Source organism: Cyprinodon tularosa, unplaced genomic scaffold (genome assembly GCF_016077235.1).
Source record: "Cyprinodon tularosa strain WSP-4 unplaced genomic scaffold, ASM1607723v1 ctg144, whole genome shotgun sequence".
NCBI lineage: Eukaryota > Metazoa > Chordata > Actinopteri > Cyprinodontiformes > Cyprinodontidae > Cyprinodon > Cyprinodon tularosa.
In genome coordinates this window covers 651878-675641 of record NW_024038265.1, presented here as the reverse complement: position 1 = coordinate 675641, position 23764 = coordinate 651878, and the positions used below count along the sequence as shown (strand labels likewise).

Here is a 23764-nt window from a genome sequence, read left to right as displayed (position 1 = left end):
ATATATTAAAAGTGTGTGATATATCGTCATTGTGCGTTAACAATATGAATAATTTATAGTTGAAAGCTTTTTCATATATAGTTTTTAAGAAAATTGCCCATGTAAAGTATTCATTTTGAGGGACTCAAGTTAAAACCAACAAAGATTAATTGCATTCTAGTTTACTCTCGCACCTGCTGCCCGTGGGGCGTTGGGAGGATTTTTGTCCCCTGCGAATATCCGTACCAAGGCACCGGAAGTGAGGCAGTGCGGTTGGTTATGTTTGAGGGAGTATTTCGCGGGAGTTTATCTGCAGACGGCTACTTGTCAACACTGACGTTACATTTCAAAGCACACTTTTTTACACAATGAGTTTGTGGCTTGATAAATACCGACCGACGTCCCTTGGAAAGCTGGACTATCACAAGGAACAAGCGGCTGAGTTAAAAAACCTGGTAAAGCAGCTAACTGTTATCCTGAGGCTAGCTTTAGCATCAAGCTACTATTAAGGCACATCAAATATCCTCTTAGGTTGGTCAGGGTTCACTTTCATCTATGAAATATTGGTGGAATTTAACTTTGTGTCTAATATTCTTATTCCCCCCCGCGATTTGTTCAGGTCTTTAAAGTTTTGAAGCTATTGACCAGATTTCTCAGCTAAATCAGTCAAGCTTACTTTATATCTGTTAGCATTATGTCATGCTCAGTTGCTCAGTTTAATTTGTTTATTTTAGTTTTCAAATCAAGAATTTTTTTACGTGAAAGGCTTCATTATCATTATTTGCTTCATTATCTATCTGCGTATTTTTTTTGTTGTAAATTATATAGGAAGAGTTCCTTTGCAAAAACAGAAAAAACTGTTCTTTTTGAAAATTTATAAAAACAGAGTTTTCTGTTTTTTGTAAATGGTAAATGAACTCTTCATATGTACAACTGAATAAAATCTCACCACTAGATGGTCTATCCAATGTTTTTAGCATTAATTCTACTTTTTTAATAAAATAAATTTTAGAAATTGCTGTTAATATGTATGTTTAACATGATATGTAATTATTTCTTTAAATACTTTATACAATTATTGTTAAAATAATAAAGTGTAAAAGTCACCTGAAGGTTTAGAAGCTCAGTTTTGATGCCATGGATGTGGTCTCTGTCTGCATCGTTTCTGATTCATTAAAATATAGTTTACCAGCAGAAACAAATTATTCTCTGTTTATTTGTTCCAGGTTCAATGCGGCGACTTTCCTCACTTATTGGTCTACGGACCATCAGGAGCGGGGAAGAAGACCCGCATCATGTGTTTGCTGAGAGAGCTGTACGGACCAGGAGTGGAGAAGCTTCGCATAGAGCATCAAACTGTTGTGGTGAGAGGAGGACGAAGCAAACAAACAAAAACAGAATAACAAAAGCTTATTATCTTTCAAAATATACAGTATATGTTCTAGTCTTAAGAGCATGGAAGTGTTGGTAACATCCAAATGTACTGATCTGGTGCTGTGATCTAATTCTTTTGGTAGTATTTAAGAATATCCAAAATATCCATTATTGGCCATAAAGGCAATATGTTTTAGTATTGATGATGATGAGTCCTTTCAGCTGCTTCCCTATCCTGATGCAACTAGGAATCAAACCAGGGTCCCCAACATCACAGTCGGACTGTACAACATATTAAATGTTAATATCTGCCAAAGTGTTCATATGTTTATCATTAATCCTTAATATATTTAATATAATCCTCTGGTCCTGATCATCTTACATGTTCAACAGCATGCTTCAAAATGATGCGGGGTGAAAAAAATACGTTACAGCTATTAAAACCGAGATAAAGATGTATATTTGTAATGTTTGTGAAGTCCCCACATATGTTACTATTTAAAATGGGTAAAAAAGAGGTCTGATGGATACTGTTAAACAAAATAAGGAAGTCAATGTGCACAGCTATGAAGAAACACTACACTGTTTAGATAACCAGCACTGTAGTTTCTAAGGTTTAATATGGACAAAAATAGTGAGTTTTAACTGGATACTCTTCTCTAACCTCTCTCTGTTTTTTTGCTACAGGCTCCATCAAAGAAGAAGATTGAGATCAACACAATAGCTAGCAACTATCACTTAGAGGTCAACCCGAGGTAACATGAAATTGCATATGGTTTAAGTTTTCTCCAGGTGATATTTCTTTTCAAAGCCTTCCTGCTCCAACTTTATAATTTCCTGTGAATATGAAATAAGCAATTAGAGCAGCCTTAACATTGTGTAAAGCATTTTATCTGCATGTTGTTTAGTGATGCAGGAAACCAGGACCGTGTGGTGATTCAGGAGCTGATTAAAACTATGGCCCAGTCCCAGCAGATCCAGTCTAGCACCCAGAAAGAGTTCAAAGGTAGAGAGAGGACAAACATGGCTTTGCTGGTTTACTCTAAGGAATGCCGTTCATGTTACAGAATAACACAAATGACCAATAATAGAATCTGTTTTTATTGCCTTTGGAAAAGCCTGTCCTAAAGTATGTTTTTTTTTTTTTTTTTCTTCCAGTGGTGCTTCTAACAGAGGTAGACAGACTCACTAAAGATGCCCAGCATGCTTTGCGTCGCACAATGGAAAAGTATATGAGCACTTGCCGCCTCATCCTCTGCTCCACGTCCACCTCTAAAGTCATCGGACCGATCCAGAGCCGATGTCTGGCTATCAGAGTTCCTCTTCCGAGCACAGAGGAGGTAAAAACAAGCTTAGAGGGGAAGAAAAGGTCATTGTAGATAATATCTGCTCTTTACCAGGAGTTGAATATTTAGATTTCACCTGAAACATTGAAACCAAAATGGAGGTTTTGTCTAAAACTATAAGCACATGACAAACAAGAAATATGTATTTTTAAAACATTTTTTTTGTGGAAAAAAAATGCTTCTCTTAACGTGATGTTCCAAAAATATTAGCAACCTGTAATACTGTAATTAGCTGGACTGGAGTAAAAAAAATAGTTCTTTGGCCTGTAAAGGTTGCAGAGTCATTTTAAACTATGTTTGAAAACCGAACATATTTTCTAGAATATTACTTTTACAAACACTTTTTAAAGATGTGATCACTGTTACAACTTGGACTTCTCTTTCCCCTTTAAACCCCATAGAAGCAGTGGGGTATACTTAGTCACAGATTGATAATTTATATTTGATCAATAATCGCATCTGTAATCTGATATGCTTTTGAAATCTTGTGATTAGATATTTGCCGTTAAATGTATTATATTACATTATTTTGCAAGTCCATTCTTTTTTCGAGTAATCGATTAGTAATGGGATAGTTAAAGGTTCCTTAAAGAAGACTTTTTATGAAATTAAATCAGGTGAAACTTTTTCACTTGAGAGGTTCTGGATAGAACATATTGACAGATGGAATCATTGTTTTTATGCAAATCCAAAATGTGTATATAGATATGTATATATATGTATATGTTATTACAATCTTCATATAATAAGTCTAAGTGTGTTGCTCTGTCAGCTTTAGGCATGTTTTAGTCTTTATACACCTGTTAAAAAGTAATCGATTACTAAATTAGTTGCTCTAAAATATATACGTCACTTCAGCTCCAAGGCTGACTGCGATATTTTCCCCTTTCAGGTGTGCAGCGTTCTAACATCAGTCTGTAAGAAGGAAGGACTGCTGCTGCCGCCTGAGCTCGCCAAGAAGATCAGCGACAAGTCGGGTCGCAACCTCCGCAGAGCGCTTTTGATGTGCGAGGCGTGCAGAGTGCAGCAGTGAGTTAGGACCCTGTCCCGATGCTGTGCTCCAATATGTAAACAAACGTATATGCTTACACAGCGTAATCTCCTGCAGGTATCCATTCTCAGCAGATCAGGAAGTACCAGAACCGGACTGGGAGGTCTACCTGAGAGAAACAGCTAATGCGGTCGTCAGCCAGCAGAGTCCTCAGAGGTATGATTTGCAGGTGTAGGTGGATATATAGCTGGGATTAAGAAGACCTGAGTCTGAAAATGAGAGGTTTTAAAGGGCCTCCATCTCTGTTTCAGGTTGCTAGAGGTACGAGCCAGGCTGTATGAGCTACTGACACACTGCATCCCTCCTGATGTCATCATAAAGGTCAAATTATGTTTAATTCCTCTTCCCTTATCACAACATTTCAAAGCAACTTTATATAATTCTCAAATAACTTTTTTTACCCCTTGCTTTCATTGAACAGGGTTTAGTGGAAGAACTGCTGAATAACTGCGATGGGCAGCTGAAAACAGAGGTGGCTCACCTGGCTGCTTATTATGAGCACAGACTCCAACTGGGCAGCAAAGCCATCTACCACCTGGAGGCGTTTATAGCCAAGTTTATGGCCATGTACAAGAAATTCATGGAGGACGGCCTGGATGCGATGATGTTCTGATGTGTTCAAGAGACTTCCTTAGATCAAATGGGACAATTTATAGCAGCTTGGGTTGATTTAGCCACTGAGCTTGTGTTAAAAAAAAACAGTTAATGTAAAAGCAGCAAGAGTAATACATCAGCTTGTTAATAATGTGCAGTCTGCCTTTTTATTAATGTTACAAAAGGTACAGCTTCAATTAACTGTATGGATGTTTAAGCTCTAATAAAAACAAAGACACATTTCTCTGGAAGTAATTTTTGCACCGCAAGTTTTCTTAAAATAGGCTCTTTTTTTCTTGAATTGAGCAGGTAAGAGACATTTTGCCAATGGAATAAGATGATTTACATTAATAATTAGACATTACTCATTTGAAATAAGACACTGCAGTTTTATTTAATGGATAGAAATACTCCATTGGCAAAATGTCTGACTTTCTCAATTAAGAGTGAATACTTATTTAAAGATAATTTTACTCATTTTTAGATCATATTAGGATAAACATCTATAATGATGTGAAAACAATGTTTGATGCCTTCACCCATATGTTGAAAACGGATATAAAACCAGCTAAGAGCAACCCACTGTTTAAGAAAGCTGTAAAAAAAAAAAAAAAATTTAAGACATAAGGGTGCAAGAAGATCAGGGTTCAAACTAAGTTACCATGAAGACAGTGAAAGTGGCAGCTTTATGTTGGGATGCTTTTCCTCAGAGACAGGAAGACTTCAGAGTTAACAGGATGGATTCATCTAACTGCTGGTAGAAAAAGTTAACCTTCCAGCGAACATGTTAGTTTAAAAGCACCTAATTATCCCCCATCTAACAAAAACTACTTTATCATCACTTTCCACATTTTTTCTTTTTTGTTTCTATATCAAAATCCTACTCATGAATAAATATTTGTCAGGGAATAATTGTTGCTTCTCTGCTTCATTTGAAAAACACTACAGATGTTATATAATAACACCATGAAACTGATGTTTTTATTTGGTGATAAAGTGAGGATTATAAGAGGGCCACTGCCCACAAAACAGAACCAAACGCTCTAATTTCACATGTTAGAATGATGTGTACCATCATGTTTCACATACTGATGGTCGTCAGTCATGTTTTTTTGTTTCTAAGAGGTGGAATTAATCTACTTCTCGTAACACTGTTTTAATATAGTTGATTACAAAGCCAATAAATAATAAAGGATGCTCTAACTTAATTGTTTATCACTAGTAGTGACCCTGGACATTCATACGGCCGTTAATGTGCAGCAGCACAGTCTTCATCTTCTCAGTAATACTCCTTTTGTCTCTTGGTGCTATAATAAATGATGAGGCCCAGCATGATCAGCACTCCTGAACCCACTAGAGACATGAAGCCTATGACAGGCCACCTGATGAGGAGGTGGCATCCTGGGCAGGGCTGCGGCAGAGCTGGACACTGCTGTGGAGGAGCTCCTGGGATAGGGAAGCCGTTGTGCTGGATGATGTTCCGATAGTTGGAGAGAGAAGCCTTGACGATGACCTCCTCGTGAACCTGACCGTAGAGGCCAAACCCCAGGTCCCTTTGGTCGTTCAGGGCGTAGGCAAAGTACCCCTTCAGGTTGACACCATCCAGAGTAAACGCTGTTAAGGAGGAGAAAGCTTTCAGTGTATTTTCCCATCAACCTGTCCATCATATTAAATTAGTTCAGGGTGTAGTGTAGAGGGTGCCATCTAGTGGCTCTTTAATTTCAGGATATTTTCTGTACTATATATTGTTTGAAATATTAGATTAATTGATATTTTGTCAAGTTACAAGCACAAATTTTGTGTTTTTGTTGGGATTTTATGTTTTCCTGACTGGAAAAGGGAAGGAAACTGGTTCCCGTGTTGCATAAATGTTTTAACAAATAAAAAGCCTAAAAGTGCATAATAAATAAAACCACTTTAATTAAAATTAGATTAGTTAACGAACTGCTTTTATCAATCATCTGATTTATGAAATTGTGTATGATTTAATCTCTGTACTGTATAAATTCAGCTGTTTCAGGGTTTTGTTGAAAACTGGTCAAGAAACAAGTTTAGGAAGAACCAGTTACAAAATCAAAAAAATCTAAAAATCACTTCATCAGGCCTACCTTTAAGTGCTTCATTAATATAGTTGTACAGATAATAAACTCGCAGGGAGTCTTTAAAACGGGCGGGGTCTTCCTCCACTCCATTAGCCATTATGTAGATGGGGACGTCTCCATAGTGCTGCTTCACCTTCAAACAGGACGAGCAGCTTTAACGATTTGGAACATCAATTGAACATTGTTCTCCTCTGAAGGCACCGCATGAAGAAAGGCCCCACAGTCTTACCCAGTTTAGAGCTTTCCTCAGGCCCCAGGGAACGACGGGCAAAGGTGACATGATCCACGTGGTGTCTATCATGCGCTGGACCTCGAGCATCTCCGTGTAGGTGTATCTGCTCACATGGAGGTCACACAGAGGTGAAACAGGCTTTTGGTTTATTGAAAGCTGAAGGTTTATGATCTGAGTGAATTCTTTGGTCAAAATATTAATAATGGGAGAACAAAAAGGTTTTAACGTACGAGTCTTCCTTAGCGTGAGTCACAAGCTCGGTGCTGAAGTGACTCATTGCAAAAAAGTCATATGTCCCCATGACCAGCTGTCGGTCCTCCTCGTTGAAAACAGGCAATCTGTGGAAATTACAAGGGATGCCATCAAGTTCAAGAAAAGTGAAAACTAATACAGGTTGTTTTTCTTCCTGTACTGTAATGTTGCCTTTAGACCATGCGTCAGTAACCTCAGGGTCATAAATGGCTCTTTAGACACTTAACAATGGCTTTTCATAACTTTAACTAAATATAAAATATAAATATATATCAAATACGTTTTAGCATTTTCTCTGCCGTCCGAATTTGAATTTCAAAAAACAGGAATACATATATATTTTGATCTTTCTAACTTTTTTTTTTTTTAATATGATTTCCCAAAAATGTCAGATATGTGGTAAATATAAGCTATTTTTTGCTTTTCTTTTTTTTAGCTGAACTGATTAAAAAAATAAATATTTTTGTTGTTTTTTTTTAATGCACAAAATAAATTGACTCCAATTATATCTATTATAATTAGATCAGAAAAAATATCTATTTTTTGGGAAAAAAAATGTTTATATATATTTTTCCAAAAACGTCAGCAACACATTAAAAATGTGTTTATTCTCTTTTTATATGTTTTTCCCTTAATTTTAGAACCTAAAATTTTTAAATCAAAGTCAATTCAAGTTTTTAAAAAAGACAAGTTAACTTTTGTTATCTTTTTCTATTATGTAAAATAAGCCATACGATGTTTTGCGGCTCTAATTGAGTTTTATCAGCCTGACTGAGGCAGAGACCTGCTTTTGACAGTAAAACTGTTTTTCTTCATAATTTTTTTCCCTTAATTTATTTTGCTTTAATTTGCTTCATAGCTTTCAGGATATTATATTAGGCAGAATACCCTTTTTCTTCACTAAAATAGTCTTTTCCATCTAGTTAAATTCCGTCACATTTGGTGAAACCTTTGGTTTTGTTTTACTTAATAAATCAATTTTCCAACTAAATAATATTAATTATATGTAGCCTATTCTAAGGCACAAAAAAAACCCATTATGTTAATATTTAACAGTTAAACAAGATAGATCATAAATGCTACTTATTGTCATAGACACTGTAATGCATTAAAATTTATTTACAGTTTCCTTTGTTTTATTTATATTAGGTTCAAGTGTATAACACTAGGATATATTATAATTTTCCATTTTTAAATTCTTCTTCTCTAGAATTGTAACCTTTTGATTCTATTCTTTTTAGAATAACAATAGAAATCAGACGCTGACAGCAGCTGGTTCATTAGTCCGCCTCACTGCTCTGCTTTGCAGCCTGCAGACATATGCACATCGCTTCCAACAGTGATTTCTAAATAGGTGGTACTTATAAACCTGGGAGTGAATTGGCACATTATCATTCTGCAGCTGAAGTAAAAAAAAAAACAAATAGGCGTTCTTTCCTTCTTACTCGAGCGAGTTGAGTTGTCGCAGCCAGCTCCTCATTCCCATCGGATAATCCCCGCTGCCAAAGATGGGCTCGGCCAACCAGCCAACGTTAAAATCTAAAACCCTTTTAGCCGGCTCCACGTCCTCACGGCTGAAGGAAAAGGCCGGCTCCACCCAGTCCATGTGAAGAGCCAGAGACACCTGTGACGAAAGGAGCCATTGTAGCACATTTGTTCCTCTTTACTTTAGAAAAAAAAGATTTTAGGGTTTTTAATTAAAATCAGTTATTCCACAGATGAGTTTTATTGACCTTTCCTCCTTGTGTGCGTCTAAACTCTCGGTCGTACACGTGCCAGGCCAACGCGTGTGCCCGCAGCATCTGGTGGCCCTCCTGATAGTTCACCATCTTATCATTGGGTTCATTCAGGGTGATCCACATCTTAACATGGGTCCCCAGTTCTCTGTAACAAAGCCTGGCATAGTCTGCAAAGGCCTCAGGAGTCTTTCTAAAAAAAAAAACAACGTTAACGAGGTGGATAACACATCTACAGGTGTATTTTAAAATTAGTCTTAACAAATGAAGAGTTTCTAGTTTTATGCAGCACAACAGGAGTCACATAAAGCCTTTTTTATTAGCATATAGTTTAGAAATTTCAGCATCAAATTCCTGTATATTTCTGGTAACATAAGATATCAACCATAACATAAACTATATTTTGATAAAAATCTGATTTTGTGACAAATGCATGCCCATTGCTCACTCTTCAAGGTTAAAGTATAGTTAGATAGATGCGCATGAGACAGTTTTTTAAAAATATCTGCAGGGCATTAAGTGAGAACATGTCTTACCGGTTGAGCCATCTGTTGGCAGTGTCCAGAGGGGGGGGCAGGCTGCTGCGTTCGTGGGTGTGGTGCCAAAGGGTGACGACCGGTGTGACGTTGGCCTGCAGCAGCTGCTGTGTGAAGCAACGGTAATATCCCAGCAGGGTGCTGTTAGGATAAGCCACGTCACCAGTAGGCACCAGAGCAGACCAGTTGAGTGAAAAGTGGAAGTGGTTTACCCCCACCTGCCAGATTTCATCCACCTGGAATAAGGTGAAAGGGAGAAAAAAAAAAGGATGAATGTTTGTGTAGTTATTATGAAGCGATTAGAACTATAAGGCAAACATTTTTCACATGAATGATTAAACTTTTAGATCATGGAAGGGGATAATAACGCTGATATTTATCTAGCTTAAACTATATTTGTTTACCTCCTTATTACTGACTTATTCTTAAGGCTGTCGTTAATGTGAGGAAACATTAATGCTTCAACAACAAATGTTTATTTCCCGCACAGAATAATCACACACTGTTTATAGTTTTTTGGGTTTTTTTAAGTCGGAAAGCGGTTGTATTAAAGGTATTTATTGCAGCTGGTAACTAAAACATATTCAGGATTAAAGGACTAATGTCGCAGCAGGATCTAGAAAAACTCATTCATGCATTTATCTTTAGTGGAATTGATTACTGCAACAGTATGTTTGCCTAAAAAGTCCATCGGAGAGCTTGTGCCCTTGTTCTCACTAGAACTAAGAGGGTAGAACACATCAGCCATGTTCTGATGTCCTTCCACTGGCTCTCTGTAGGAAAAGCAGCATTTAGTTCCTATGCTCCACTTATCTGGAATAAACTCCCAGAAGACTGTAGAATTCTGCAAATCTGAGCTCTTTTATGTCAAAGTTAAAACCCATTTGCTTAGAGCTGCCTTTGACTGTTGAAATTAAAATGCTAACTGAGGTATTATTAGTTTAAGGTTGTGATCCAACTGTTCTATTTTCTTCTCTACCTGCTTTTATCATGTTTTTTTTTTCTGCTATTTTTGTGGTTTAGATTTTTTATTTGTTAAAAAAAAGTTTTTGCTTTTATACTGCTTTTATTTTTCCTGCTATTTTATGATCTAATTCATATAAAGCACTTTGAATGATCCATGTACTGAATTATACTTTACAAATAAAGTTGCATTGCCTAAAAAATATTGATCAGACAAACTGAGAAAGAAAACAAATTAATGTATTAATCTAACATTTCTGACTTTATGCAGTTACTGTAGGACTCAGTCAGAAAGCCTGTCTCAGGCATGCAGGACTCTGAATCCATCACATGTTTGGCAGGCGGACCTGTTGTCGGATGGTGGCGTAATCGGCACAGTGCGTGGCTCGGTGTAAAGGTGGCGCACTGAAGCCCTCCAGTTTGATTAGCTCGCCGTTGTTGGAGATGTTCCACAGGTAAATATTGGGGTCTGCAAACTGGGTGGGAGTGGTCTCCACCTACGGGCACAAAGACAAACAAATACTAGTACAAACACGCACATGCTTACACACGACTGCAGCAAAGAAGCCAAACGAGACCAATCGATGACGGACAGCTGGTCAGGAGCTGCTCAGCTGAATGGCTAAATTGTAACCGGAGGTTTATGATTGAGAGAAGATGTTTTCTCTGCATCTCAGCGAAACTTTAAACCATTAAAACTACATTCTAAAAGTAGGACAGACTGCTGCAGATTTCAATCTCTATTTGTGTAAAAAACTAAATATTTTTTTATGTATTTTGTAGATTAACCTCCTACATAAGAGCATATGACAAGGATTATGTTGATTTAAAGAGTTACAGTCTTGGAGCTTTACAAAATATGCTAACTTTGAACCCAGCTTAGTTAATTTTTATCAAAGTTCTATTTTTGGATACATGTTCTCGTCCTTCTTTATTATTAATGAGATCACTGATTACTGGCCTGATCATTCCCCTAACATCCTAACACAAATAAACATCAGACATTTAAACACACCTGGATGGAATTAGCAGAGACGCCCCATGCAAAATCACATGGGAACACTCCCTGAGCTGGTCTGTTCTCTGGAAGTTCAGGGAATCCGTTCTTATGGATGACATTTCTGTAAACATGGTGACAAAAATCAGAATGGTGAAAATTTGCAAATGAATAATTAGGTTTTTTTCTTTTACGCTGAATTTAAATAAACAGATTTCAACTAGTTTTTAATTAAGTCAGCTATTTAAACCTTTTCTATCAAAGGAAAACCGGCTGACTGCATCGAATCAAAGACTTAGCACGACTCTCCTGGATGAGTATGTAGAGACTTGCATTTTCTCAGAGACTCTACAGCAATCTCTCACCCTAAGCATGCATGCAGCGACAGTAGAAAGGAAAAACTCCCTTTTAGAAACAAAGACAGAAAGAAACCTCCAGCAGCACCAGGCTCAGTGTGAGCGTCCTTCTGCTGAGACTGACTGGGTTGTTTTTGTCTCTGATATGAAAAATGTATACAAAGATCTGAAACATTAAGTTTTAAAAAAAAAGGAAAAAGAGAATAAATCTATAAAGAGACAATTAGGTTGTTTTTGTTTTACCGCACTGCAGGCTAGGCTACCTGTAGAAGGTGGCCGATGTCTTTGGCTCCCTCTTCATGTCAGGAGTGTTGAAGTCCACATAGTACAGTCCACGTCGAATCCCATATTCTCTGTGCCACTCAAAGCCATCAATAAGAGACCAGGCTGTGTATCCAATAAGATTCACTCCATCTAGGATGATTGCTGGGCAACAAACACAGAGTAGGGTTTAGTTTGACCTCAATTATATAAGATTGAGGAAAAATACGTATGTTTTCTCACTCTTATCAGGACACAGAGACTCACATTTTAGAGCCTCTGCGATGAACCTCTTGAGGTAGTACATGTGTTTTGGGTCTTCTGTCTTAGTGTTCCCAAGGACAAACCTGTCTCAATAAAAAGAACATAAACAGAGTGGCCCCAAGGCATTTACAAATTAAGCTGCTGCTTGGGGCCCCTCAACCATGAAGGGCCAAGAAATACTTGAAATATAAGATAAGAATAAAATTATTATCATATTAAAAATGACCGTCTCAGTTTGGTCAAATAAAACTGTTTAAGAATGTTGAATTTGAAGTTTAAGATTTAAAAAGAGTTGAAAGTTTGGTTTGCAAAAAGGCAAATGAGAATCAAGATAGTTTTTTGGTTTTCTTTAACCAAAATAACACAATTTGTTCCTAAAAACATTTACCAAATAACCAACTTTATATATATAATTTTTTTTTAAATTCAATTTAGACCAAAGATTATACCAAATCTGTGCTGAAAGGTGTCAGTGGTGTTGATGGTTTTAAATGCCCTGATTAAGTCCGGACATACCAGCCGCTCTGCACCACAAAGATGGGTGGCTTGTCGTACTCTGCGTTGACCCAGTAGAGCAGCATCCTCAGGTCCAGGTCCTCAAGCTGCCCGAACTTTAGGCTGTCGTTGAGCTGGAAGCTGAGCGTTGCTCCATGAGAGAGGGCAAAGAAGTCAGCAGTTCCTCTCACCTGCTCGCGTTCCTCTTGGGTGAAGGAGGGCAAACGTGAACCGAGCCTCTCCCTCATGCAGGGAGGGTAGTCTCCATCTACGAACAATGGTCGGGCAAACCAACCCAGGACGTGGTCCAGGGAGCACTGGCATTCTCGCAGGCTCTCCAGGCGGGTGCGGCTGGGCTTGATCCAGTGGGAGGCCAGTGCCATGGAGAGCTTTCCCTGCTGCCGGGGCCGATAGTGGCGGTTGTAGAGGTGCCACGCAGCCGCATGTGCCTGGATGACAGGGAGACAGCAACATGAGAAAAGACCATATTCATAGGGGTGGCCATGTGGGGACCAATGTGCACTGAGGGTCAGCTGAAAATACCAAATAAATTCACAATGACAGTCTAGATTTTTTATATAGCTAATATATCTACAAAAATATTTATACATCCACGTCGTCTAAATCTGTTATGGTCATTGGACATTGGATGGGTGGAGACTACTTGATGACTGCAGAGACACTAAATGCTTGCTTCTTCCCCATAAAGCACAAAAACTAGTCCTGAAAAAGCAGAAATTCTGTTAATGTACTATTTAACATTATATGTAAATCTTTAAATTACTACTGTCATTTTGTTTTCAGTTTCTTATTAATATACTAAATGAAAAATCAATTTAGTTAGACCACTCCACCTAAGAGTATCACTGCTGCCACCCTCTGTTTTAGAGGTGAACTGCTTGTTCTGGAGGTTGTAAAGTATGGTGCAGTGGGGAAAAAAAACAATCAACTGGTGGGGGTGGCCCCAAGCCAAGCAGTGGACACCCCTGGCCCCCCTTCTAGAGACGTCACTGATGAAACAACAAACTGGTGTTTTAACCCTGAAATAATTACAATAGTAAATGTCCCTTTGGATGCTGGCAAATTAAAAGGGGAAAAAAAGTTCTGCCTCATAAAAAAAATGACATTCCTTTCCACATTTTGTCATTTTACAGCCAAATGTTGTTCCCCTTAGACATAAAAACATTGTCTCTTATTTCCCTCCTACTGTCCTTCCCTGGTCAATTGGGGTGAAGAGGCTTGTTTTGACAGAATTCCAGCTAAGTTAAAATACTTTTTTTATTTTAAATTGATAAAAAAAATTTGTTCAAGCTTAACAAAACTGCTTTACATTTTACAACTTTGTTTGGATAAAGAGGAGTTAAATACACATTTATGTTTGATGTGTTTTACCCTCTGATTATATGCTCCACATTACAGTTACAAAATATTTGGGAAAATTCAGATGCTGCACATTAAAATTTCAGATTCCGACAAGTGAAAACGTGCAAGAGAATACATTTTAATACACTGCAGCTATGCTGTGTTAGCAGCATATGGATGAATAGAAAACACATAATTGAACAAAAAATTTATAAAGAAAGATGCTTAGTACTTGTGGACATGGATGGTTCTAGACAGGGGACAACAGTAAAACTGGTCCTGAAGTCATACACAATAAAAATTTAAATATATTTTGATTTGTCTTAAATAGTTCTATTTTCCCTTTAACTGAGCAGGCAGGAAAGAAAATTTACTAATGAATAAGACGATTAAAATAAAACAACATCTCCATTATCTAAGTGGATAATATGCGATTGCCTTATTTTAAGGGTAAAAATCCTAATTTCATTGGCAGTTCATACATTTTTAATATTGCTATTTAAATTTGTCTGTTTTTTAGATTAGTTTTTGCAGTTTAATACCAAGATAAGCATACACGCAGATAGCAGAGACTGTCCTGCAAAAAGTGTCCATGTGAGCAAGTTTCCCAATCTTGGATCTAGACAAAAAAATTTTTTTGATGTTGTACTGAGATTGATATGCTTCTTGTTTTGACAATCTATATCATGATTTTAAGCAGTCCTGTGCAATTGTGCAATTGTGTCACTACATCTGCAGATTATTGCACTTATTTTGACTAGAATCTTCTTAAAAGAAGGTTACTAATCTACAGGTGCTGGTCATAAAATTAGAATATCATGAAAAAGTAGATTGATTTCAGTAATTCCATTTAAAAAGTGAAACTTGTATATTATATTCATACATTACATACAAACTCATATATTTCAGATGTTTATTTTGTTTAATTTTGATGATTACAAATGACAACAAATGAAAATCTCAAATTCATCATATCAGAAAATTAGAATATTACTGAAGACCAATAAAAACAAAGGATTTATAGAAATGTTGGCCAACTGAAAAGTATGAACATGAAAAGTATGAGCATGTACAGCACTCAGTATTTAGTTGGGCCTCCTTTGGCCTGTATTACTGCAGCAATGCGGCGTGGCATGGAGTCGATCAGTCTGTGGCACTGCTCAGGTGTTATGATAGCCCAGGTTGCTCTAATAGTGGCTTTTAGCTCTTCTGAATTGTTGGGTCTGGTGTATTGCATCTTCTTCTTCACAATACCCCATAGATTTTCTATGGGGTTAAGGTCAGGAGAGTTTGCTGGCCAATTAAGAACAGGGATACCATGGTCCTTCAACCAGGTACTGGTAGCTTTGGCACTGTGTGCAGGTGCCAAGTCCTGTTGGAAAATGAAATCTGCATCTCCAAAAAGTTGGTCAGCTGCAGGAAGCATGAAGTGCTCTAAAACTTCCTGGTATGTGGCTGCGTTGACCCTGGACCTCAGAAAACACAATGGACCAACACCAGCAGATGACATGGCACCCCAAACCATCACTGACTGTGGAAACTTTACACTGGACTTCAAGCAACGTGGATGAAGTGCCTCTCTTCTTTTCCTCCAGACTCTGGGACCTTGATTTCCAAAGGAAATGCAAAATTTACTTTCATCAGAGAACATGACTTTGGACCACTCACCAGCAGTCCAGTCCTGTTTCTCTTTAGCCCAGGCAAGACGCTTCTGACGCTGTCTGTGGTTCAAGAGTGGCTTGACACAAGGAATGCGACAGCAGAAACCCATGTCTTTCATACGTCTGTGTGTGGTGGTTCTTGAAGCACTCACTCCAGCTGCAGTCCACTCTTTGTGAATCTCCCCCACATTTTTGAATGGGTTTTGTTTCACAATCCTCTCCAGGGTGCGGTTATCTCTCTTGCTTGTACACTTTTTTCGACCACATCTTTTCCTTCCCTTCGCCTCTCTATTAATGTGCTTGGACACTGAGCTCTGTGAACAGCCAGCCTCTTTAGCGATGACCTTTTGTGTCTTGCCCTCCTTGTGCAAGGTGTCGATGGTCGTCTTTTGGACAACTGTCAAGTCAGCAGTCTTCCCCATGATTGTGTAGCCTATAGAACTAGACTGAAAGACCATTTAAAGGCTTTTGCAGGTGGTTTGAGTTAATTAGCTGATTAGAGTGTGGCACCAGGGGCCATCAATTTTGAACCTTTTCACAATATTCTAATTTTCTGATATGATGAATTTGAGATTTTCATTTGTTGTCATTTGTAATCATCAAAATTAAACAAAATAAACATCTGAAATATATGAGTTTGTATGTAATGTATGAATATAATATACAAGTTTCACTTTTTAAATGGAATTACTGAAATCAATCTACTTTTTCATGATATTCTAATTTTATGACCAGCACCTGTAGATGGACAGTTTTTTTGGTAAGTGATTCATCCCTTGGACAAATTTAATCATTCATCTTTGCAAATTATTTGAACAATTATTTACAAATTTAAAAGTAAAAATCCAGCTAGGTATTCCGTAGCGTCGTGAACGTGCATGTGCGCGCTTTCAGGAAATCCTATACACTACTGTTTATGCTCTAAAAACATTCTAAATGACTTCGTTTCGAGTAAATTCTGGATGCTACCCACTCAGGACACTTGGAATACATTGGACGAGCAGTATGGAGGAATATTGAAACGTTTTTTGTGGACTTTTATGGACCTTTCTGCCTCGGGCGCCATAGACCTCCATTATTTGAATGTCAGCAGACAGCAAGAAGCCTCCCAGATCTCCAGATGCATTTGAGATATCAAAAAAGTACTCCAGAGTGTTGTTCAGCATGGGGGTGAGTAGAAAATGAAGGCTAATCATGTTTTGGATGTACTATTCCTTTAAGCTTTAGCCATATTATGATACAACAGTTTTTATCTTTTAGATGAGAAGTCTACAACTGTGGCTTTTAGGTTCACTTAATATACTTTTTTGTTGTGTTCGTTTTGATTTTTATGGTGCGCCCCAAAGAAAAAAAGCCGGCCCCACCCTGAGCCCCCTGGTAAATTTGATCTGGATCCGCCTCTGTGGGGAGGTTTTAAGGTAATTTCTTGAACAGCACCATGATGTGAGAGCAGTTATTATACTGGGTGAATCTTTAACAGCTCACATCTTTACCTTCTTCCGCAGGAAATGTCTGACTAAGCATCAATGTCCCCAGAATAAATAAGCATACATTTCTCAATAAAAAAAAAAATACTTTTTCAGAACTGAACTTTCAAGTTTGAATAAATTACATACAAATAGAAATGTATAGTAAAGTACATTACTTGATATGTACAAGTGTATGAATGTGGATTTTGGCCTGATGTGCTTGTGTAAGTGCGTATATGTTCAGTTAAATACATGTATGTATGTAGATGTATACATTTATATATGTATATAATTGTATATATATGTGTATATTTTTTTTTGTGTGTGAATATTGGATAAAAAATAAGTTTAACAAGGTTACTCTACTTTAAGTTAATTTAATTGCAATTAGAGGGAGAGGGGGTATGAAAAATAAGTTTTACTTCTTCATACCCCTTTTCAGACAATTACCATTAGTCAATGTCACTTCTCTGACTGTATATACCGACAGGTTTATTTGGTGGAGGGTTTTGTTACTATTTATGTTCAGATTAATTTAGGTAGTTTGGAAATTCGTGTTTGGTTTGGTTGATGTTAACTAGTCTCTTTTGTGTGTATTTGGTTAATTCATTTATTGTTGTTTGTCAAATTTTCTTTCTGAAATAAATTCCTATTCATTAATTTGTTCATTAATACAATTTCATACCTATGGTGGTAAGTAGGTTTAAATTAAAATTTGAAGGGGTTTTATTCAAAATCCTAAAATGATTCTTGTAGAGAATCTAAGGAGAGATTAAGATTAGGGTGATGGCAAAGAGGTTCTTCATCCACAAAATATTGGAGCCAAACATGAATCCTTACATGCATGGGCGGTTCTAGACAGGGTCTAACGGGGGCCAGTGTCCCTGTAGATCATTTCCTGGCCCCTGTAATGGACCCTGTACTGAAGACATAATACTCAAAGAAATTCTAAAGATGATATGAGCTGGAAGAGACATGGTTACTGATAGGTGCTTCTTATTAATTTTTTTCTTTACAATTTCCATCTTTTTTTATTTATTTAAAAGCAATAAGGTGATAGCTTCAGTGCTATTGAGATAGGATCCCAGTTTTCATCTACTAATTTTTTTTTTTTTCAAATTAATTGCTCTAATTTTTACAGATGAATTTATCAGTTTTTTTTGTTCTAATTTAGACTTTATAGAAAAATTTTAACTTAAATCATGTCAAGAATATATTAAATTCCTAAATTATGAATGTATATTGACCTAATAAGGCATAGAACTTTAATTTAACCTAATTGAATAGAAATTTCAATTCATGCAGCTCTTTTAATATATTTGAATCCCTTGCCCTGTTTTTTTTTTTTTTTTTTTTCCTATTTCATGCTTTTCTGGGCCCCCATGAAAAGACGCTGGTCCCCTCCTTTCCCCCTGGTACAGTTGGTCTAGAACCGCCACTGCTGACATGGAAACTGCTGGTCAAAAAATAAACGTATTCAGTATATGTTCAAAATTAAAGGGAATAATTTGGGAATCAATTTTCTACAACCAGGCTTTTTGTTTTAGTGTCTTATTATAGAATAGTTAATCAATTTCACTTTAAACATTTCTAAATAAAAGTTTTCATTCCTCCTTTTTATTGTTTTCATACATCTCACCTCACTTCCAACTAGAAATAAACTTCTTGAATAAATTGAAATGTTTTTAAACCTCACAGGGATAAATGTAAAGATGTGACACTAGCACTTTGGTCAAACCTTGAGTAAATTGTGTCCAACCCGAAACGGCAGATCTGGGTCGTTCTTGATGCCGGGAGCGATCACCCCGGTACCGTATCCATGCTGCGCCACCACGAACGGGTTATCGATGCTGATCCAGTATTTCACGTCACCCCCGAACTCCTGGAAGCAGAAATCCGCGTAGTCCTTAAAGATGTGGACCAGCTGCGGGTTGCTCCAGCCGCCCAAGCTCTGCTGCAGGTGTTCGGGCAGGTCCCAGTGGTACAGGGTGACCACCGGCTGGACGCGGATCTCATTCAGCTTCTTGATCAGCGTCCGGTAGTAGTTGGTGCCGATCTCGTTGTAGCTCCCGCGCGTCCCGTTGGGGAATATCCTGGACCAGGACAGAGAGAACCTGTAGTGGCTGACCCCGAGCTGCCGGATGGCCCGGATGTCTGCGTGGATGTTATGGTAGCTGTCGCTGCCCACGTCTCCAGTGGCCATGCGGTTACCGCCGCGCGTAAAAGTGTCCCAGATGGAGAGCCCTTTGCCGTCCTTCTCAAACGCCCCCTCCACCTGGTAGGCAGCGGTGCCCACCGCCCATATGAAGTCCTGGGGGAAGGTTCTGTAGAGGAAAGCCTTGTCACCGGGGTAGGGGAGCTTACTAAAGCGGCCCCATGTTTTTAACCCAGCCTGGGGCTTCGCGGCTGCAGAGCTGAGGGCGAGAAATGTCAAAAGGGCCAAATGCCCCCCCATGATTCCTGATAAAGCTGACCCTCACTCAGCCATGCTGGGGGAGTCAAACTGAACTGCGCACTGAGCAGCCAGTCAGCTGTGAACTCTTGCATGCCTCTCCAAAATCTGTCAATTATTAGCCAGGGCACCTGACGCACGAAGGCTGCTGAGGGCCCAACATGATTAATGCACATCAGCGACCATTAAAGACCTTAATCTGATAGATTTCTTCCGAAAGTATTATCCTAACTCAATTATTTCACACATTAGAATGAAAGACCCCAGGTGGAGATCCTTAGTAAACAGCAGCATCAGGTTACAGCCTCAGCTGGCAGATTATCTCTAACTGTATCCTGATGCAACATAAAGAGGAAAGCTATCTACATTTGGATCACAGGCCCAAGTTCAGCCAGGAAGAGGGGGCAGTTCAGCAAGTGCATCCTGCTGCACCATCCTCACTGCACTGTCTTATCTCTCCCTGATTATCAGCTGGTTGTTTAGAAACCCCAGCCTCTTCATCCATCAACAGCATCTGAGGACGAGTGGCAGGCTGCTGGCGTAGGAATCAGAAAGAAGGTAAGCTTCATGGTGGACAAAAGGCAATAAAAGACAGGGGGAGATGAGTGCAGCCTTTAAGCAATTTAAAATGACTTATGCAGCAGCTTCTACACCAGTTTTTTTTTTTTGGGGGGGGGGGGGGGGGGGGGGGGGGTTCAGGGTTTTTCTTTTTAAATACAGCCACTGGTAAGGGCTGTATATTTTTCTTAGTGTTCAGTGAAAATATCGCAATGCATCGCAATATTTCAAGTATCATGATGCATTGTGATAGAATCGCATCGTGGCATATGAATCGTGATTCGAATCGAATCGTGACTTCTTTGCAGATACCCACCCCTATTTGGAAATAGCATTTTCATTGTACTACTTTAATAAAGCTCTTTGCATACCACAATAATCAGTTTGGGTAGTGCTATGAAAGAGGAAAATACAATAAAAGATGTTTCTGCAGTCTATTTTGCACGATGTATTAGCAGATGTTTAGTGGCAACTGTTCAAATTCTATAAAACGAATGTAAATGCATAAAAAAGGATGTCCATGTAGTAGGATGTGCAGTTTTTTAAGCTGTTCTGTTTTATGACCTGAAATTTACGCTACGTTTTATGGTTTTCCAAAGATTTCCACTGCAGAATATGTTTGGAAATATAACTGCTGTCATTTAGTGCATTAAGTGAAGGGAGAGGAGAGCAGCAAAGGATTACTGACCATGACACGGTAGTTGGGGAGTTTTTTCCCCCTGAGCCGCATTGGAAATTTTACAACTCAAGTAGAATTGCTTGCTTTAAGTAGTGTGCAGAACAGGTAGCTTTACAACACAGGATGGACACCATTGAGAGGTGCCTGGCAGCCTGAGGGCGAGTAGTTAATGAGAAACGGTACATAAAGTACACAGTAATATAATCAGAACTCAGTCAAACGCAGGACTCACAACACACCAGCTGCTTAATGCACCTGCTTATCAGACCTAAAAATGAGCTTAAAAAAAGACCAACCTTTTGAGATTAATTTAGAAACATTTGCTCCAAAAATATGATCATGTAAACAGGGTATTTTACATTTAACAATATTAAGAGTGGTAAATACCCCACCTTAATTCCCAGATAAGTTTCAAGAAAAGATTAGCTGTTGAATAAAAAAAGCACATCTATGATTTTGCCTTTTTTTTTTTTTTACAAATCCATTACTGTAAAATCTGCAGATACAGATCATTTATATTGTAAAAACTGTACTGTTATTTCTTAACTGTTATTTTTATATACTTTCTAAGGTCCACATCGTATGACCACTTGTAATATAACTTTTTGCTGCTGTAACAGTTTCCCCACTGTGGGACAATAAAGGGATTTTCTATTCTTTTCTAAATTAGCAATACTTAATGGATAATTCCACTTTCCTAATCGGGCTAAAGTTAGGATGAAAAAGTTAGTTCAGCCCAATTTCAAAATAAAATACCAACAAAATGTTATGGTAATATTCTAATAATATTCTAATTTTTAAACTAAATGTCAGAATCTAATTCCAATATTGCATGTTTGCTAATGTTGTTTCTAAATAAGCAACTTTATTTAAATGCTTAAGTCGGCTGATGCTTTTTTAGGCCTCTTCTATTATTAATTTAAAATGAAATTAACTAGTACTTACAGTAAAACAGTGTAACCCATACCTGGATCTGGTAAAACTGCAGCACAACATACCTCTGCGCTGTCAACACGCGCATCACCAAGATTGTCAGCAGTGATGGCAGCAGAGCAACTCAGCGCAAGAACTTCCCAATGCTGATCTGATCGATCAGTCAAGCATCAAATCCTTCAGTCCTCTTAACAATGTTGTCTCATGAGCATTGTATTAGGCATATTAGATGTAAATAAGATGAGAAAGTGTAACCATGAGAAAATATTGACAAAGGATAAAACAAGGTGTCCTGCATTTATAAAATCCATGTAATCCATGGCTTCTTACCAACTTGTCACAAGGATCTTTTTCTTTTTTTACTGTTTTGAAAGTTAAGTGTTATAAAATGTAAGTCTGTCTTGTTTGATTGCATCTTTTAAGTTCAACATTTTATGTATATTTTTCTATATTTGCGATCTTTATCTTACATTCCAAAGAAACTTGCAGACTCTTCTCTTTGAGAGCTTTGTGCAATTTTTCCACATTCTGAGGCTATGCATCTTGCTCGACCAAACAGTGGCTGACCATTTCGAACCATGGATATTGCTTCCTCACCAAGATGGAAAGTAAAAAGAAATACAATCCAAACTAAAAAAAAAACAAAGAAGCATTTTAGGTTTTATAGAGAATCATATTGATACAACAGGGGATGTGACTGGGTGGATGTGAAGCCAAGTTAACCAGCAGTGACAAACACGACAACATACGTAGCTGCTCATGACTTCCTTCTAGCTGTGAATACAAATCTAAAAAAAAAAAAAAAAATTAAAACACACTACGATAACATCCAGAAGAAATTCTAACATTTGGATAATTTTGTCCTTTTTTTTAAAGCATTTTTATGCATGGTGAAAAATAAAATAAAAAAAAGAATGAATGTACATAGCTGTAAACAGAAACATTTGAACAGTAAAATGACACAAATACCATCACAAAAAAGTTTAGGGGTAATATCAGATTTTTTTTTTTTCTTAAAATAGCAGGAACATGAGGAAGTCTGATAAGCAATACTGTTTAATGGAACATTTTAATAACAGCAGGAAAAGTCTTGACAGCATCCGCCCAGTCAGCATCAAACACATCAACAGAACATGAAACAGAGAAGACTATTTACAAGTGATTTTTTTTCTTTCCTTTTCCTGTTAAAATGATAACTACCTAACGTGTTAAACATCATCACAATGCGACACGAAGCAACGATCCACAGCTGACGATGCAGATGTTCTGATGTAGTGTGCTCGTGGTATATGCAAGAGAGTACATGGGTGTAACAGTAGGAGCGTCGGCATATGAAAAGTTTAAAAAGTTTAATGTCCACATGTTCTTCCCTCCTTGAATTCAGAGACATGTCACCTTTTTATAACAGCTCATCTTCTTCTTCCTGCTGTCTTCTTACGACCCTGTAGACAGAAAAAAAAAAAAAAAAAAGAATATTATGGTCTGTGTCCATACAACAATACTATATATTTTACTACCAATACAAAATGAAGCATATTTCTTTACTAAGACCTCCTGATGCATGCAAAGCTTTTGGCTATGTCAGAGTTTATGAACATGTTTTGGTACAGCTCCCCGATGGCTGTGTTCATTTTATGAACCAATTACGACTAACCCAGGGGTCAGCAACCTAAACTGCTCAAAGAGCCATATTGGACCAAAAAAAACAGAAACAAAACATAAATCTGTCTGGAGCAGCAAAAATTTAAAAGTCTTATATAAGCCTCGTATGGCAACACAGGCTCTAAGTGTATGAGACCACTATAAAAAAGGTTACTGATACTGATGTTACTGAAAATTGATCCAGAGGGGGTTGATGTCAGGATTTGAAAACGTACCCTTGGTGCTGGCTCATCCTCTTGCTCTTCCTCGTCTTCCTCTTCTTCCTCCTCCTCCTCCGAGTCATCTTTAGCAGCAGCAGCTTTCGATCTTCCGGCACGCCTGAAAAAAACTCACAGTTGTAACACATGATGCACAGATAGTTTAAGGGCGAGTTAGCTAATGCAGAGTGTGTCCAATGTAAGTGCTTAACATTTTCCACATTTCATCATATTAAACAAAATTTTTTTAATA

The 23764-nt window shown here is 37.8% G+C and overlaps 3 protein-coding genes across 3 annotated transcripts in view; 1 reads left to right on the top strand and 2 right to left on the bottom strand.

The window, feature by feature from the left end:
- The first annotated feature begins 223 nt into the window (after positions 1 to 223).
- Positions 224 to 4449, top strand: rfc3 (replication factor C (activator 1) 3). Its single transcript, XM_038278774.1, has 9 exons — positions 224 to 434; positions 1206 to 1343; positions 2041 to 2108; positions 2262 to 2359; positions 2512 to 2693; positions 3592 to 3728; positions 3808 to 3906; positions 4002 to 4071; positions 4172 to 4449. The coding sequence occupies exons 1-9, from the start codon at positions 348 to 350 to the stop codon at positions 4361 to 4363; spliced, it is 1071 nt and encodes a 356-aa protein (XP_038134702.1). The 5' UTR covers positions 224 to 347; the 3' UTR covers positions 4364 to 4449.
- Positions 4450 to 4488: 39 nt separating this feature from the next.
- Positions 4489 to 19618, bottom strand: kl (klotho). The gene is made up of 13 exons (XM_038278773.1): positions 18769 to 19618; positions 12560 to 12987; positions 12047 to 12126; positions 11782 to 11944; positions 11181 to 11286; positions 10513 to 10662; positions 9203 to 9438; positions 8664 to 8859; positions 8376 to 8554; positions 6909 to 7016; positions 6676 to 6781; positions 6453 to 6579; positions 4489 to 5958 (listed from the first exon to the last, which is right to left on the bottom strand). The coding sequence occupies exons 1-13, from the start codon at positions 19483 to 19485 to the stop codon at positions 5624 to 5626; spliced, it is 2931 nt and encodes a 976-aa protein (XP_038134701.1). The 5' UTR covers positions 19486 to 19618; the 3' UTR covers positions 4489 to 5623.
- Positions 19619 to 22304: 2686 nt separating this feature from the next.
- Positions 22305 to 23764, bottom strand: part of pds5b (PDS5 cohesin associated factor B) — a 41543-nt gene continuing 40083 nt past the window's right edge. The window contains exons 34-35 of the mRNA XM_038278771.1: positions 23530 to 23632; positions 22305 to 23094 (exon numbers count right to left, since the gene is read on the bottom strand). Of these exons, the coding sequence (XP_038134699.1) occupies positions 23062 to 23094; positions 23530 to 23632 (136 nt within the window). The 3' untranslated portion in view covers positions 22305 to 23061. The remainder of the gene's footprint in view (positions 23095 to 23529; positions 23633 to 23764) is intronic.

What these genes read in the sequence shown, in the direction of transcription:
- rfc3 (XM_038278774.1), top strand. Translation starts at nt 348, where the DNA reads ATGAGTTTGTGGCTTGATAAATACCGACCGACGTCCCTTGGAAAGCTG. An exon ending in CACTTAGAGGTCAACCCGAG is followed by an intron (nt 2,109 to 2,261) that starts GTAACATGAAAT and finishes CATGTTGTTTAG; the next exon opens with TGATGCAGGAAACCAGGACC. An exon ending in CTCCTGATGTCATCATAAAG is followed by an intron (nt 4,072 to 4,171) that starts GTCAAATTATGT and finishes TTCATTGAACAG; the next exon opens with GGTTTAGTGGAAGAACTGCT.
- kl (XM_038278773.1), bottom strand. Translation starts at nt 19,485, where the DNA reads ATGGGGGGGCATTTGGCCCTTTTGACATTTCTCGCCCTCAGCTCTGCA. An exon ending in ACATCGGCCACCTTCTACAG is followed by an intron (nt 11,287 to 11,781) that starts GTAGCCTAGCCT and finishes CCATGTTTACAG; the next exon opens with AAATGTCATCCATAAGAACG. An exon ending in GCCAACAGATGGCTCAACCG is followed by an intron (nt 8,860 to 9,202) that starts GTAAGACATGTT and finishes TTTTTTTTTTAG; the next exon opens with AAAGACTCCTGAGGCCTTTG.